This window comes from Microcaecilia unicolor, chromosome 1 (assembly GCF_901765095.1).
Source record: "Microcaecilia unicolor chromosome 1, aMicUni1.1, whole genome shotgun sequence".
NCBI lineage: Eukaryota > Metazoa > Chordata > Amphibia > Gymnophiona > Siphonopidae > Microcaecilia > Microcaecilia unicolor.
This window is the reverse complement of record NC_044031.1, coordinates 115,935,032-115,952,764: the sequence shown is the minus strand read 5'-3', so window position 1 is coordinate 115,952,764 and position 17,733 is coordinate 115,935,032. Positions and strand designations below refer to the sequence as shown.

Sequence of the window (17,733 nt, the reverse complement as noted above, 5' to 3'; positions counted from 1 at the left end):
TATCTCTCACTGTTACCAATAACCTACCCTTCAATTATGGGCTGCTCATGTCTTTGTCAGTGGGCAAACTTACAAAATCAGCAAGGGATCAAATACTTATTTCCCCCACTGTATGTGCAACTTCTCTGAACGTCCCTGACATACCCATGCCCCTACTATGGTCATGTCCCTTTTTGAGATATAGGAAATAGGTGTCTTGCGTTATAGAACAGCGTGCAGTCAGTTGCATGTGCAAATTTTCATGGGTGCCAATTAACTTCAATAATTGGTTGTTAGAATCCAGTTATTGATGTTTCTGAGCTATAGATATTCAATTAATTTATGCACACATCTCAGGTATCATATATAGAATCCAGGGGTCTGTGGGCTGGCCCCCCCCAACTCACCAGAACCCCTTTTCTACGTATGCCCTCTGAGGAGTAGCAAGCCAAACTCTACCTCCAGAAGTGATTGTTGTAACACAAGTAGGGTAAATTAAAATATTTACATCAAGAGAATAACATTAAACCAGATTTAGGCATGATGGTGCAGGATGAGATACAGCCTGATTTATCAAAATTTTGCTGATCTAGAAAATCTTTGTTCAAAGCTGTCCATCAATCAACTAAAAGCTTGCTACTGTAAATGAGCAAAAAGTTATTTACCAAAGAGAGGTTACGATTTGGAAACTGTGTTTGTAAAACTCAGTGGGATTTACAATATTCCTGTACGATACAGGGATGTGCATTTCTGCTACCCACAATCAGAACACCACATCAAAACCAGACAAAAGGAGGATTTTATTTTTCAAAACACAACCTCTGATGGAGCGTAATTAGAATTCTTATTCAAAATAAGAATGTATGATAGTTCCTCTTTAACATTTCAGGGGCTCATAAGTAAAACTGGAGGGGATAAGCTACTATGAAAGAACCTATCACACACAGGTAACTAGATTCCTAATGACTGCAATAAAAATACACTGAAGCAGAAAAGATATTCATTCAGGTTTCTAGCTAAGATTTCTTTCTAGGGTTAGGAGGTTGAGCAAAATCCCAAATGATTCTTTGCTTCAATCTGAGAAGAAATATGTTGTAGACAATTGGTTATCTACAAATCGAGGCAGAACTAATGAACTACTTTCTGCTTTGAGGCTATTACATTTTCAGGTGCGCTCTGCTTCTGGCCTGGATACCTTCACTTCATATTTTTATAGACCATAAAGACTCTCCTAAAAGTACTGACTTGTAATACAACTGGAAACATGCTGAGATTGAAACGAAAGTCAAACTGCAGATAAAGACAAGTGTGATCATATAAAGAATGAAAATACAAGGATGTCATAAAAGGACACCTGTCAAGCTATAGCTGTCTATAATTATCATGGGAGGGACCAGTATTTGTAGTGAACTGGTCCCCCTGACATGCCAGGACACCATCCGGGCACCCTAGGGGTCTCTGCAGTGGACTTCAAAAATTGCTCCTAGATGCATACCTCCCTTACCTTGGGTGCTGAGCTCCCCAAATCCCCCCCAAAACCCACTCCCCACAACTGTACACCACTACCATAGCCCTTAGGGGTAAAGGGGGGCACCTACATGTGGGTACAGTGGGTTTTGGGGGGGGGTTGGAGGGCTCAACACTTACCACCACAAGTGTAAGAGGTAGGGGGGGATGGACCTGGGTCCGCCTGGCTGAAGTGCCACTAAAACTGCTCCAGGGACCTGCATACTGCTGTCATGGAGCTGGGTATGACATTTGAGGCTGGCATAGAGGCTGGCAATAAATGCTTTTAATTTATTTTTTTAGGGTGGGAGGGGGTTGGTAACCACTGGGAGAGTAAGGGGAGGTCATCCCCGATTCCCTTCACTGGTCATCTGGTCAGTTTGGACACTTTTTTGAAGTTTGGTCCTGAAAATAAATGGACCAAGTGAAGCCGGCGAAGTGCTCATCAGAGCCGGCCTTCTTTTCCCGTTATCTGCTGAAGCCGGCCATCTCGTAACCACGCCCCCGTCCCGCCTTCCATACCCTGCCGAAATGCTCCCTTGAAGTTTGGCCGGCCCTGCGATGGAAAGCAGTTGAAGCCGGCGAAAATCGGCTTTCGATTATACAGATTTCACCTGCTTCAGGAGATGGCACGCCATCTCCCGATTTGTGTCGGAAGATCACCGGCCTTCTCGTTCGAAAATAAGCAGGTTGAGGCACAAAAATAAAGGTTAAACAAACAAATAAAAGGTGACATCAATGCAATTTCTTGATTAGTTTTAGTGAACTGATACTTCCTTCCATAGTCCAAATATAGGGGTCCTTTAACTAAATGGCGTTAAGCCCTAACGCATGCTTAGCACACAAATAAAGGCTTACCACAAAATGTGTTAAAATGTTTTGCAGTAATTTTCACTTAGTCCTTGCTGCAACTGTTTTTAAAAAAAATATTTTTGGAGGTGAGGGTCTGTCATGGGTGGATAGTGTTTTTGCGCTATCCTGCTAGTGCATTAAAGGCTAGATTTAGTAAATGGAGCTCAACAGTTGGTGGTATTCTATAACACTGCACATAACTCCTATGGCTATGCCCCCTTTTGGGTTGTGCACTATAGGATTTGTGCACACATTGTTATAGAAAAGCGCATAGCAAAATATGCACCCAATTTCAAATTGTTGCTGATGAGTGCCAATTAGCACACAATTATTGGCACTGATTGGTTCCTTAGCCAATCTAATTGGGTGCATAACTTGGATTGGCATCCAAATATCGACATCTAGTTTTGGGCACCATACATAGAATCCGGGGGTAACTGAGTAATGCAGTGTTAACAGGAGCACCCAGCGCCCCCTAAATAGGAGGCAGTAAGTGCTCCTGCATTAACCCTAGCTAAAGTACCTTAATCGTTTATGGCCCCTATTCACATTCTCTTCCTAGCTCTGTCCCTTCCTAATCTTTTCCCTCACCCCCTACCTCTCTCCGCTACAGGAACTCACTTCCCATCCATTGACTTCATCACCTCACCTTCTCTCCTACCCTCTTCCTCCCTCTTGGCTTTTAATCTCCGTCTCTTTCTTCCCTCCATTTTGCCTTCCCCATTCCACCTAAATACCTCTCGCCTTCGACGCCTTCGTGGCCACACCTCTCCTACTCTCCTCCGCTCTCTTTTACTCCTTCTCTTACTCTCAGCTGGTGACATCAATCCCAATCCTGGCCCTCCTCACCAACTATTATCCAAACTCTACAGATCTCACCGTGACCTCTCTAACCTCATCTCTATTCCTCTACTCCCCTCCTCTTCTCTGCCCTTCTCTTGCGCCCTATGGAATGCCCGCTCTATCTGTAACAAACTCCCCTATATCCAGGACCTCTTTATCTCGCGTCACCTCCATCTGCTCGCCATAACAGAAACCTGGCTCTGCCCTGATGACTCTGCTTCAGTCGCAGCCCTGTGCCATGGCGGTTATCTATTTTCACATACTCCTCGCCCTGCTGGCCGTGGGGGCGGTGTTGGACTACTTCTCTCTCCCTCCACCAGATTTCAACCCCTTCTTCCACCTCAATCTCACTGTTTTTCCTCCTTTGAAGTCCACTCTATCCGCCTTTTCTCTCCTCTGCCTCTTCGAATAGCGGTCATTTATCGTCCCCCTGATAAGTCCCTTTCATCCTTTCTCAGTGACTTTGACACCTGGCTTGCCTTCTTCCATGATCCTTCTTCCCCCTCTCTCATCCTTGGTGACTTTAATATTTCTGCTAATGATCCTTCCAACTCTTATATTTCCAAGTTACTCGCTTTAACGTCGTCCTTTAATCTCCAACTATGCTCCACCTCCCCCACTCATCAAAATGGTCACTGTCTTGATCTCATCTTCTCCTCCAACTGTTCACCTTCTAGTTTCCTTGCCTCTGATCATCCCTCCTCTGATCACCATCTTATAACTTTCACACTTAAATCTCCTCCCTCCCAGTCCCGTCCTATCCTATCTAATTTATCTAGGAATCTTCACGATATTGACCCTTCATCTCTATCCTCCCATGTTTCAAAACTCCTCTCTACTGTGGCACCATCCACGTCTGTCAACGAGGCTGTTTCTTCTTACAACAATACTCTATCCTCTGCCTTAGACACTCTTGCACCTTTGATGACCCGCCCTGTAAGGCGTACAAAACCCCAACCTTGGCTGACTTCTAATATCCGCTACCTACGTTCCTGTACCCGCTCCGCCGAACGCCTCTGGCGGAAATCTCGGGCCCTTGCTGATTTCTTACATTTTAAGTTCATGCTGACCTCCTTCCAATCTGCTCTTTTACGTGCCAAACAGGATTATTATATCCAACTGACCAACTCTCTTGGCTCTAATCCTCGACTTCTCTTCACCACATTGAACTCTCTCCTCAAGGTGCCCCTCCCCCAACTCCCCCTTTATTATCTCCTCAGACCCTTGCTGAATTCTTTCACAACAAGGTTCAAAAGATAAACCTTGCTTTCTCTACCTCACCAGCTCTCCCTCCACTAGTCCGTTCCCCTCTCTCTCCTTCCCCTCATTCCCTTTCCTCCTTTCCTGAAGTTACTATTGAGGAAATTACACTTCTCCTTTCTTCCTCAAAATGTACCACCTGTTCCTCTGATCCCATTCCCACCCACCTTCTTAATGCCATCTCTCCTACTCTTATTCCTTTTATCTGTCACATTCTCAACCTCTCACTTTCCACTGCGACTGTCCCTGCTGCCTTTAAACATGCTGTGGTCACACCTCTCCTTAAGAAGCCTTCACTTGACCCTACTTGTCCCTCTAATTACCGACCCATCTCCCTCCTTCCTTTTCTCTCCAAATTACTTGAACGTGCTGTTCACCGCCGCTGCCTTGATTTTCTCTCCTCACATGCTATTCTTGACCCATTACAATCTGGTTTTCGCCCTCTCCACTCAACCGAAACTGCGCTTACTAAAGTCTCCAATGACCTATTACTGGCTAAATCCAGAGGTCAATATTCCATCCTCATTCTTCTTGATCTTTCCGCTGCTTTTGACACTGTCGATCACAGCATACTTCTCGATACCCTGTCCTCACTTGGATTCCAGGGCTCTGTCCTTTCCTGGTTCTCTTCCTACCTCTCCCTCCGCACCTTTAGTGTTCACTCTGGTGGATCCTCTTCTACTTCTATCCCTCTGCCTGTCGGCATACCTCAGGGTTCTGTTCTTGGTCCCCTCCTCTTTTCTATCTACACTTCTTCCCTTGGTTCATTAATCTCATCCCATGGCTTTTCCTACCATCTCTATGCTGATGACTCCCAAATCTACCTTTCTACCCCTGATATCTCACCTTGCATCCAAACCAAAGTTTCAGCGTGCTTGTCTGACATTGCTGCCTGGATGTCTCAACGCCACCTGAAATTAAATATGACCAAAACCGAGCTTCTCATTTTCCCCCCCAAACCCACCTCCCCGCTCCCCCCGTTTTCTATTTCTGTTGATGGCTCTCTCATTCTCCCTGTCTCCTCAGCTCGAAACCTTGGGGTCATCTTTGACTCTTCTCTCTCCTTCTCTGCTCATATCCAGCAGACCGCCAAGACCTGTCGTTTCTTTCTTTACAACATCCGTAAAATCCGCCCCTTTCTTTCCGAGCACTCTACCAAAACCCTCATCCACACCCTTGTCACCTCTCGTTTAGAATACTGCAATCTGCTTCTTGCTGGCCTCCCACTTAGTCACCTCTCCCCTCTCCAGTCGGTTCAAAACTCTGCTGCCCGTCTCATCTTCCGCCAGGGTTGCTTTACTCATACTACCCCTCTCCTCAAGACCCTTCACTGGCTCCCTATCCGTTTTCGCATCCTGTTCAAACTTCTTCTACTAACCTATAAATGTATTCACTCTGCTGCTCCCCAGTATCTCTCCACACTCGTCCTTCCCTACACCCCTTCCTGTGCACTCCGCTCCATGGATAAATCCTTCTTATCTGTTCCCTTCTCCACTACTGCCAACTCCAGACTTCGCGCCTTCTGTCTCGCTGCACCCTACGCCTGGAATAAACTTCCTGAGCCCCTACGTCTTGCCCCATCCTTGGCCACCTTTAAATCTAGACTGAAAGCCCACCTCTTTAACATTGCTTTTGACTCGTAACCACTTGTAACCACTCGCCTCCACCTACCCTCCTCTCTTCCTTCCCGTTCACATTAATTGATTTGATTTGCTTACTTTATTTATTTTTTGTCTATTAGATTGTAAGCTCTTTGAGCAGGGACTGTCTTTCTTCTATGTTTGTGCAGCGCTGCGTATGCCTTGTAGCGCTATAGAAATGCTAAATAGTAGTAGTAGTAGTGTGAATACTAATGGCTACATAAGGGGTTCTTTTACTAAGGTGTACTGAAAAAGGCCTGTGGTAGTGTAGGCGTGGGTTTTGGGTGCGCACAGAATCATTTTTTAGTGCACCTGTAAAAAAGGCCTTTTTAAAATTTTTGCCTAAAATGGATGTGCGGCAAAATGAAAATTGTCATGCGTCCATTTTGGGTCTGAGACCTTACCACTAACCATTGACCTAGTGGTAAAGTCTCATGTGGTAACCGGGTGGTAATGACCTACGCGCGCCAAATGCCACTTGGCGTGCGTTCGATACACGCGCAGAAAATAACAATTATTTTTTGGCTGTGCATGTTGGACATGCACCAAAAATGAAATTATTGCAAGAGCCATGTGGTTGCAATGTGGTAACTCCATTTTGGTATGTGTTAGGCGCACATAGATGCTTACGTGGCTTAGTAAAATGGGTCCCTAAGTGCATAACCTGCACAAAAATATATATTTTTTAAAATCTAAAGTTGCTGTGTAAAATCTGGGTTTAGCACATGGCAAAATCCCATGTTAAAATGCACTAAACCCAGATTTCAAAGCTAGCCCAATAAAAAGTATCATTTTATTTTAGTTTGTTTGTGAACTTTATTTCTGTGCAATCAGACTTACAAATACTTTTACATTATGGAAACATCTTCATTAAATAAAAAAAATCAAAATAAAAAAAACAAAAACCTAATAAATCATTTTATCTTTGGAACATAAGTCTGTATTTGTTGAACTTTTTCTCTGAGTGTGCTAAACATTTCTCTTTGTTTGAATTGTATTTCCAGGTCATTATGCATGGTTGGGGGCTGACAAATACACATTGAACAGAAGTGCTTTCCTAAATAGCTCTATGTATTACAGCTCTGGCAAGAATTGTCGCTTTCGGTTTAGCTACTACATAGAGGAGCACAATCATTTAAGACTACTATTGTATAGTGACAAGGTAAGGAAAGACCTGAGATTCATGATCAGAACTGAAAGAAATGAAAAGGAAAGTAATTGCCTCTGTATGAGGAAATAACACTGGTAGGGGAAGTTTTACAGCAGAAAAGAATCTGTGGCACATGTATAAATGAGGAAATGAGCTTTGAACTTGTTCCACACTTTGTGCTTTCTATTGGTGAAGCATGTTATCAAATATTGTAAATGTAAGAGTACATTTCAAGTGCTATACAGGAGTGATGCTAAGGAGTACTAGAAATTCAAATTGTTTTTGCATATTTAATTTTCCTCCTGCAACAAATTTTAGGGATAGGCTGTATTTCAAAATGAATGCCATTTGTCAAACATTACAAAAATGCAGCCATATGCCTTCTTCGTCATTTACAGAAACTTGATCATGCTTCCCCTACTTTGATAGATCTATCTATCTACTTATCATTTCTATAGTGCTACAAGGCATATGTAGCACTGTACACCATACACAGAAGACAGTCCCTGCTCAAAGAGCTTACAATCTGGATAAGACAGGTAAATAGACAGAACAAATAAGGGTAAGGGAATAAATAGGTAAGGATAAGGACAGGGCAAGTGAGTTAGGAGTCAAAAGCAGTGGTAAAGAGGTGGGTTTTGAGTTTGGACTTGAAAACGGCTAAACACGGGGCTAGACGTATAGGCTCGGGAAGTTCATTCCAGGCGTGAGGTGCAGCAAGATAAAAGGAACAGAGTCTTGAATTAGCAGTACAGGAGAAAGGGACGGACAAGAGAGATTTATCAACAGAACGGAGCACTCAAGGGGGAACGTAGGGGGAGACAAGAGTGGAGAGGAACTGGGGAGCGGCAGAGTGAATGCACTTATAGGTCAATAGGAGAAGTTTGAATAGAATACGGAAACGGATAGGGAGCCAGTGAAGTGACTTAAGGAGAGGGAGGGCAAGGGAGAGAGGAGAATCACTGGACATAGGAGAGGGAATGGCAGGGGAGAGAAGAGAATCACTGGACATAGGAGAGGGAATGGCAGGGAAGAGAGGAGAATCACTGGACATAGGAGAGGGAATGGCAGGGGAGAGAGGAGAATCGCTGATATGGGACAGGGGAGGGCAGGGGAGAGAGGAGAATTTCTGGATATGGGAGAGGGGAGGGCAAGGGAGAGAGGAGAATCGCTGGACATGGGAGAGGGGAGGGCAAGGGAGAGAGGAGAATCACTGGACATGGATGGGAGGGGCGGGCAGGGAAGAGAGGAGAATCGCTGGACATGGATGGGAGGGGAGGGAAGGGGAGAGAGGAGACATGCTGGACATGAATGGAGGGGAGGAAAGAGAGGAAGGAGATGCACATGGATGGTTGGGCAGGGAAGAGAAGAAATGCTGGAAATGGATGGAGAGGAGAGCAGGAGATAGAGGAGAAATGCTGGACTTGGATGGAGGAGAGGGGAGAGAGAATTATTGCTTTATATGGATACAGGGGAGGGAAGAGAGGAGAAATGCTGAACATGGATGGAGGGGAGGAGAGAGGAGAAGTGCTGGACATGGATGGAGGGGAAGAAAGAAAAAAAGAAGAAGATGCACATGGATGGAGATGAGGGAAAGGGAAAAGAGGAGAAAAACTGCACATGGATGGAAAAAATAGGCAAAAGCTGGATCCACGTTATACCTCCTCCAGTCAATTCCATGGAGGAGGACCCAGCTTTTATTTATGGATGTATGGCAAGAAATGAAGAAGAAAGAAGGAAAGCAAAGAAATAAATGGAAAGGAAGTGAAACAGAGTTAAGGGAACAGATAGAGAGCAGCAGAATCAGAGACTGGGACCAATATGGATAGAAAAACAAAGTCTCCAGACAACAAAGGTAGAAAAAAATCATTTTATTTTCATTTTAGTGTTTGAAATATGTCTAATTTGAGAATTTACATCTGCTGTCTTATTTTGCACTGGGTATACTGGAGCTGTGACAGCTTACAGAAATTATTTATAATGAAAAAAAATCACGTTATTTTTTTCTCCTATACTAGTATAATATTTTCAAGGATGTCTGTTTATATGCGCCATGGCTGGTATAAGGGGTGTGGCTAATATGGGTGTGGCTATCATAGGGGTGGATCACAATATCGTATTCAGATCAACACAACTGCTGAATAATGTTGAAACATCAAAAACCTCAACTGGCAGGGTGATACTGTCTATATTAAAAATCAAAGGGGGAAAAAAATCTCAACTAGTATGGCAACATTTCAGATTAAAATCTATTGCACGCACAACAAGTCACCCCCGATGAAAAAAAATCAAATTTTTTGAAAATTTTATTATGCTATTCTAAATAGAACAAAAAAATCAAATCATATGAAAAATATGTGTCCAAAAATTATAAGTCCAATATTCCTTAAAACCATGAACCTTATATTTTATACATGGACAGTCTATTCCAGCTTGCGTGTAAATTACTTATATGCGGTGCCCAAAACCACAGAATCACTTATCTTTATGGCACGAGTCACAATCTGTTCCTGCTTGCGTGTAGATTCCGATGGTCCCGTTTCGAAATTCTTCCTCAGGGAACCATACCACGGAACAATGGAAAACAGGTGATACGCCGAGCTGGAAAATGGTTTTAAAGAATATTGGACTTATAATTTTTGGACACATATTTTTGATATGATTTGATTTTTTGGTTCTATTTAGAATAACACAATAAAATTTTCAAAACATTTTATCTGCCCTCTGTCCTGATCCAGCCTTTATATTCAGCATTTCCTCTCTGTGTTTGCCTTGCCCTATCCTGCATTTCTCCCTCTGTGTCCCTATCCCTCCCCCTCCCCCAGTGATCAACATTACTCCTCTGTGTCTCTGTACCCCCCTCTGTGTCCAGCATTACCCCTCTGTGTCACTAACCCTTCTTCCTCCATGCCCAGCATCTCTATCTCCCTGTCCCTCCCCTCTCTCTTCCCTTCTGCACCCTGGGGCCAATATTTCTCCCTGGCTCTTCCCACCCACACCGTCCTCACAGATTAGTATGGCTAAGGTTTCCAGTGTCTCTCCCCCTCTCTTCCATCCAGCATCTTCTTTCCCCATTTCTTCTCCCCTCAGTCTCTCTCTCTCTGTCTCTCCCCCCCCCCCCCCAAGCTGGCCCATCATCTATCCCTCTCTCTCTCTCTCCCATTTCCTTCCAGCACCTCTTCCTGTCTGTCTATCCTTCCCTACCTCCCCTCTCCACTTTCCAGGTCCAGCAGAGCAGCACCTCTCTCTCTCTCTCTCTCTCTCTCTCTCTCCCTCCTTCTGGCCTCTGCAGGTCCATTGTTTCTCCCCTTTGTCCCCCCTCACCTCCAGGTTCACTGGTGCTGCTAACTACCTTGATCGCTGCTGCCGGTAGAGGTACCGCAGCAATTGAAAGGTGCTTCCTTGTGGCCTCAGTCTTCCCTGTGATGCGTCCTGCCCACACAGAACAGGAAGTTGCATCAGAGGAGGCAACATGCGTTATAGGGAAGACCAAGATCCCGAAGCAGCTCCATTTAATTGCTGCGCTAGTTAGCAGCACCAGTGAGCTGCAGGGAGCAGGAGAGCTGCTGGCCGTGGGAGCTGGGCCAGAATTGGCATGTGGCAGGAGTCGGGCCCAATCGCCACATGCAAAGTCGATGACACCCCTACTGCCCTTTTGTAAAAGGGGTCCTAAAAATCCTACTTCTACACTGTGGCTTTTTGCCATTTGTTGGGGATTCAGAGGCCTTAGAGACAAGTGTATGCGCCCTTTCACTCACTCTTTAAAACCCCAGCTCCAAATGAGCAGATTGCTCACACTTATGAGTGATCATGAGGCAATATAAATGCCAAAAGGGTATTTCTTGACATATATTTTTATTCCCCTTCTAAAATGGGAAGTACATATATGTATTTTAAAAGTTTTCCCACACCATGAACCCTTGAAATCTATTTAGGTTGCAGATAAACAAGTGTATGTAGTGGCTTTTCTAAAATCACTAATTACATGCAGGGCTGGTGCAAGGACATTAGACACCCTAGGAAAACCTTCAATTATCTTTCAAGCTGTAAGACCTCCACAAGATTTTTAATAATTAAATCCAGAGATGCCAAAGCTGAAGATTTATCACCGTTAAGCTGGAGAATGCTGGAGGTTTCTCATGAGCTCCAGCCACGGCCAAAACAGTTCTGGCAGATGTACATTCCAAAAACTGACATACTCTAATCAATAAATAGAAAAACAAATTCCCTTTTTCACCTTTGTCTGGTCATTTTATTTTTCTAATCCTGTTGGTCCTAGTCTCTGGTTTCTGCTTTCCCCTGTCTTTTCTTAACTCTCTTGATAGGTTATCTTTGTTCATTTGACATTTCTTCTCTTCATCATCCATCATCCATCTGTATCACTATCTGCCCTGTCTAGTATTTCCCGTGTCCATGTCCCTATCCTCCCACCATGTTGAGCTTCCCCTTCTTTGTGTCCACATTATTGTCCTGTCCAGCATCACCTTTCTGTGTCCCTACCTCCCCCCCCACACATGTCTTTCATCATCCCTCTGTATTCCTATCCCCCTTCCATATGTACCAGCCCACAGGACCTTCCCTCTGATGGTCCCACCTCCTCTCATTCTACTTCAAGTTTCTGGAGGGGCAGGATGGTAGAGGGAAGGTCTTGTAGGCTGGCCAATGCAGCCCATTTTCAGTGCTGCTGCTACTGCCACTGCCGGTGATGTAGTGTAAGAAGTCCATAGGACCGGGGGAGGGGGGAAAGTGGTGAGTGAAGGGAAGGGGATTGAATTTGATATACTGCCTTTCTTTGGTTACAATCAAGTGGTTTACTTATTATATACAAGTACTTATAATGTATTTGGTGCAATGTAAGGTTAAGTGATTTGCCCAGAGTCACATAAAGCTGCAGTGAGTGAAAAACTGTGAGGGAAGGTGCAAGGGAAGGAAGAGAGCTGCCAGATGCCTAGGGTGAGGAGTATGACATTAACACTGGAGGTAGGGAACCATTGTGTGTGATCTGGAGAAGGGGGCCAAATGTGTATGTCACATCATCACATGCCTAATGCATGTGACTTGGAATGTCTGTAAACCGAATAATCTTGATTACCCCAATATCATCCTTTCCAAAATTATCATGCAAAAACACATAATTGAACAACACACTTTTAAATATTGAACACTTAAAAGCACAGGGTTGATGGTTCACTGAGTCAATGTGAAAATTAATATCTTCTTTGCAGCTGTTCTTTGCTTTCCCTAGAAGGTGTCTCCCTAGGCAATCACCTAGTTAGCCTAATGGTGAAGCTCTGTGCATATGCCCACTTACCAAACTAGCTTTATACACATTTAAATGTTGCCTTAATCATTCTAAAAAGACCTGGTTCTCTCATTCTTTTTCCATGGGCAGGAGATTGATAACTCAAGTCCTTAATATTTATATGCCTAAAGAGTTAATCATTGCATGATCAACATTGCAGTATGGAAGATCCAAAATAAAGCAGAAAATATTGTGCTGATATGTATGTAGGATCAGTTTTGTTTGGATTTGTGTGATAGCTCGCCTTTGTTTTTCACATTATTCAGTGGTAGTGATTTTTTTGGATGGCATTCACTATTCAACCAGTGAGTGTTCCAAGCTGTCTGGTGTTCCGGCTGCCTCTCTGGACATTCCGAGCCTCATTCTGGCATTCCAACTGCCTCTCTCCATATGCTCCAAGCTTTATTCTGGTGCTACAACTGACTCTTTCAGTTCATTCCAAACCTCATTCTGGAGTCACCAGAAAGTTTGACTACACTCCTGCAGGAATCCCATGGCAACTTCTTCCATACCTGCAGGAATCCTGTGGTTTCTGCAGGATTCCTAAAATCCCCATTCCCATGCAGCTCTCTAGTGACTTCCCCAAAGTTACAAGGAGCTGCAGTAGGAACCGAACCCAGTTCACTAGGATCTCTGCCCACTGCATTAACTATTAGGCTACTCCTCCACTCCTGGTGTGCATATATTATGAGTCAGTGGGGGGGGGGGGGGGGGGTTGTTAATTAAAGCTTGTCAGCTTGCTATTGTTGTCCCTTTCTCACCATCTCTTTTCACTTAACTCTCTTTCTTGATTGCAATGTGCATTAATGAAGTTATTTATAGCACCAAGCCTCTGACAGGCAAATGTTGCGAGGGTGCTTGAATACCACCAATTCACCTTATTTTAGCTTGCAACAATACATTAGTGTAGTAACATATTAAGCCAAGCCCAGCTCAGCACAGCACTAAAGGAGGTGTCAGTTTTAGATGGCAGCAGTGCGCATAAATGAAGTGCACTGATAGCCTCTTATTAAATACCAACTAATGGAAAGGGACTCAGAATTTGTTGATGGTGCATAATTTGCCATGCCATGCACAAGGGTAGAGTTTGTACACTGCATGGGCGGATCACACACACATATGCACATACATTATAGAATAATTATAATTTATGCACATACTGGCCGACATTCAGGTGGAGACATTTACATTTACCCCTTCCCGTGCACTCCGTTCCCTAGATAAATCCTTATCTGTTTCCTTCTCTGCTACTACCAACTCCAGACTTCGCTCCTTCTGTCTTGCTGTGCCCTATGCCTGGAATAAACTTCCTGAGCCCCTACGTCTTGCCCCATCCTTGGCCACCTTTAAATCTAGACTGAAAGCCCACCTCTTTAACATTGCTTTTGACTCGTAACCACTTGTAACCACTCGCCTCCACCTACCCTCCTCTCTTCCTTCCCGTTCACATTAATTGATTTGATTTGCTTACTTTATTTATTTTTTGTCTATTAGATTGTAAGCCCTTTGAGCAGGGACTGCCTTTCTTCTATGTTTGTGCAGCGCTGCGTATGCCTTGTAGCGCTATAGAAATGCTAAATAGTAGTAGTAGTAGTAGTTATGCTAGTATTCTATAAAGAAAAATAGACACCTATTTTCTTTATAAAATAGGCTTAACCACTTATCCTGGGTGTCCTGTTATAAAATTATGCTCCATGTGCTAATTTTAAAGAATGTGCTAACACTCATGCCATGTTGTTTGTGCAAGGTTTGCCATGAGCATGTTTTTAGTGGAATATTTCTTCTCTTTCTCAAACTGCAGCCTTGTGGCAAAAGCTGGGTTATTTCAAAAGAGTGCACAGTTGTAGGCACTTTGCATTTACTTTTAATCTGGCCCTTACGGTACCTGGTGTTTCCAGAAGGATCCAACCAAGGTAGATCTTCCTGCTAGCAGTAATATGTTGTAGGTTATTAGCTACAAATTGAGACTGTCTCATGATGCTTCATTAGCTGGTCAAACAAGAGATCAAAACTGAGTTGAGCTGGATTTTTTTTTCATTTAGGTTAGCAATATTTAGATTTATTTTTTATTACATTTGTACCCCACGCTTTCCCACTCATAGCAGGCTTAATGCAGCTTACATATTATATACAGGTACTTATTTGTACTTGGGGCAATGGAGGGTTAAGAGACTTGCCCAGAGTCACAAGGAGCTGCCTGTGCCTGCAGTGGGAATTGAACCCAGTTCCCTAGGACCAAAGTCCACTATTCTAACCACTAGGCCACTCCTCCATAATGCAGTGCAGAAGCAATGGTTACTTGGTACCTTTTCCTGATTTTGCCATTCTTACTACTACTACTACTACTACTACTACTACTACTACTACTACTACTACTACTACTACTACTACTATTTATCATTTCTGTAGCACTACTAGACATATGCAGTGCAGTATATTAAACGTGTAAGAGACAGTCTGTGCATGACAGAGATTATAATCTAATCAAGACAGACAAACAGAACAAATAATGGATTAGGGAATTACTTATGGCGGGAATGATTAAAACAGACATGGGTACTAAACAAGTGAATAGGAGTTAGGAGTTAAAAACAATCTCAAAAAGATGGGCTTTTAACCAAGATTTGAATTTAGCCACAGATGAAGCTTCATGTATTGACTCAGGCATACGGTGAAAGCAAATAGAATGTTGGGTATCATTAGGAAAGGGATGGAAACAAAAATAAGGATATTATTCTGCCGTTGTATCGCTCCATGGTGCGACCGCACCTCGAGTATTGTGTTCAGTTCTGGTCGCCGCACCTCAAAAAAGACATAGTGGAATTGGAAAAGGTGCAGAGAAGGGTGACAAAGATGATACAGGGGATGGGGCAGCTTCCCTATCAGGATAGGCTGAACAGGCTGGGGCTCTTCAGCTTGGAGAAAAGGCGGCTGAGGGGAGATATGATAGAGGTCTATAAGATAATGAGTGGAATGGAACGGTCGATGTGGAGCGTCTGTTTATGCTTTCCAAAAATACTAGGACAAGGGGGCATGCGATGAAGCTGCAGTGTGGTAAATTTAAAACGAATCGGAGGAAATTTTTCTTTACTCAATGCGTAGTTAAACTCTGGAATTTGCTGCCGGAAAAGGTGGTTAATGCGGTTAACTTAGCGGACTTCAAAAAAGGGTTGGACGGCTTCCTGGAGGAAAAAGCCATAGAATGTTATTGAATGGATGAAGGAATACAGTATGTCTAGGATGAGTGGGACAAATTGCTTGTTCTTTTGGCCACTGTCAGTGACAGGGTGCTGGGCTCGATGGACCCTTGGTCTGTCCCAGCATGGCGATGCTTATGTACTTATGTACTTATGAATAGATCTGGAGTTGGCAGTGGAGGAGACAGGTGCAGATAAGAGAGATTTACCCGATGAATGGAATTCTCGGGGAGGAGTGTAGGGAGAGATGAGACTGGAGAAATATTGAGGAGCTGCAGAGTGAATCCACTTTTAAGTCAATAAGAGGAATTTGAACTGTATGCGGAAATGGATAGGGAGCCAATGAAGTGACTTGAGGAGAGGGTTAATATGAGCATAACAAGACTGGTGGAATATAAATCATAATTTTGAACAGATTAAAGGGGAGAGAAATGGCTTAATGGGAGGCCTGCGAGAAGTAATTTTCATTAATCTAATTGTGAGGTGATAAGAGTGTGGATAAGGGTTTTGATAGTGTACTCAGAAAGGAAGGGATGAATTTTTGTGATATTATAGAGAAAGAAACAACAGGTTTCAGCAGTCTGTTGGATTTGTGCAGAGAAGGAGAGAGAGAAGTCAAAGATGACCCCAAGGTTACAAGCTGACGAGACAGGGAAGATGAGAGTGTTATCCAAAGAGATAGGGAATAGGGGAAGAGGAGAGGTGGGTTTAGGAGGAAAGATAAGAAGCTCAGTCTTGGACATGTTCAGTTTCAAATGGCAGTGAGACATCCAGGCAGCAATGCCAGAAAAGCAGGCTGAGACTTGGGCCTGGATTCCTGCTGAAATTTCTGGTGTGGAGAGGTAGATCTGGAAGCTATCAACATAAAGATGATACTGAAAACCATGGAAGAAGATCAGTGCACCACGGAAAAAAAGTATAGATAGGGAAAAGAAGAGATCCTGAGACAGAGCCCTGAAGTACACCAACCTGATAGTGAGATAGCAAAGGATCCATCAAAGCATACACTAAAAGTGTCATGGGAGAGACAAGAAGAAAGCCCAGACAGAACAGAGCCTTGAAATCCAAGAAAGGACAGTGTATCAATGAGTAGGTGGTGATCAACAGTGTCAAAAGTAGCAGAAAGATTGATAAGAATGAGGATAGAATAAGGGCCTTTGCATCAGGCCAGCAACAGGTCATTGGAGAATTCAGCAAGAGCTCTTTCAGTTGAATGTAGAAGGCAAAAGCTAGATTATAGTGGATCAAGAATAGTTTGAGATGAAAGAAAGTCAAGACAATGGCAATGAACAGCTCATTCAAGTAGCCTGGAGAAGAATGGGAGGAGGGAGATAGAGTGATAGTTGGAAGGGCAGGTAGGGTCCAGTGAAGGGTTTTGAGGAGTGGTGTAATTTGTAGACAAAAAGGAAATGGAACTGGGGGTGGGGCCAGAAATAAACTTACTTCTACACACACAGTACTTCATTTATGGATAAAAAGGAAGCTGGTTAGGGTTAACAACTAGATACAGATACGCCTGACAGGGTTGATCCCAATGCATATAGGGACATATAGCCTTGCATTTCTTAGGGAATCCAATGGGGAAATCAGAACCACAGGACAGAAGTGGTGAACTAAAATGTCTAGGGATGTGCTTTTGTTAGCATACGTTCAGTTCATTTATGCGACTTAAACATTTTAGTGCATGCAAAATCAATCAATCATATACACATAAACCTATGTGAATGCATGTATGTACAATTGAAGGGCCAAATTCTATAAATGGCACCTTAAAAATCGGTGCCAAAAAAAGCATGTGCTTAGAGTGGTTCTATAAACTAAGCCTAAAGTTAGGTATAGTTTATAGAATATGCTCACATACCGTTCTTGCAACTAAAGTGTAGGCGCACCCATTTAGGCTACCTAAAACCAGGTCTAAATACCTGCACCTAACTGTGGCACAGATCGGGTGTATTTCATAATAGTGTGCATAGTTTTTTGAATCACCCATGACCCATCCATTCC

General features: G+C 43.5%; 1 protein-coding gene across 1 annotated transcript in view; it reads left to right on the top strand.

Moving 5' to 3' along the window:
• The window catches only part of MALRD1 (MAM and LDL receptor class A domain containing 1), a 787,803-nt gene that overhangs the window by 93,339 nt on the left and 676,731 nt on the right, over positions 1-17,733 (top strand). The window contains 1 exon segment of the mRNA XM_030202038.1: positions 7,085-7,242. Coding sequence (XP_030057898.1) covers positions 7,085-7,242 — 158 coding nt within the window.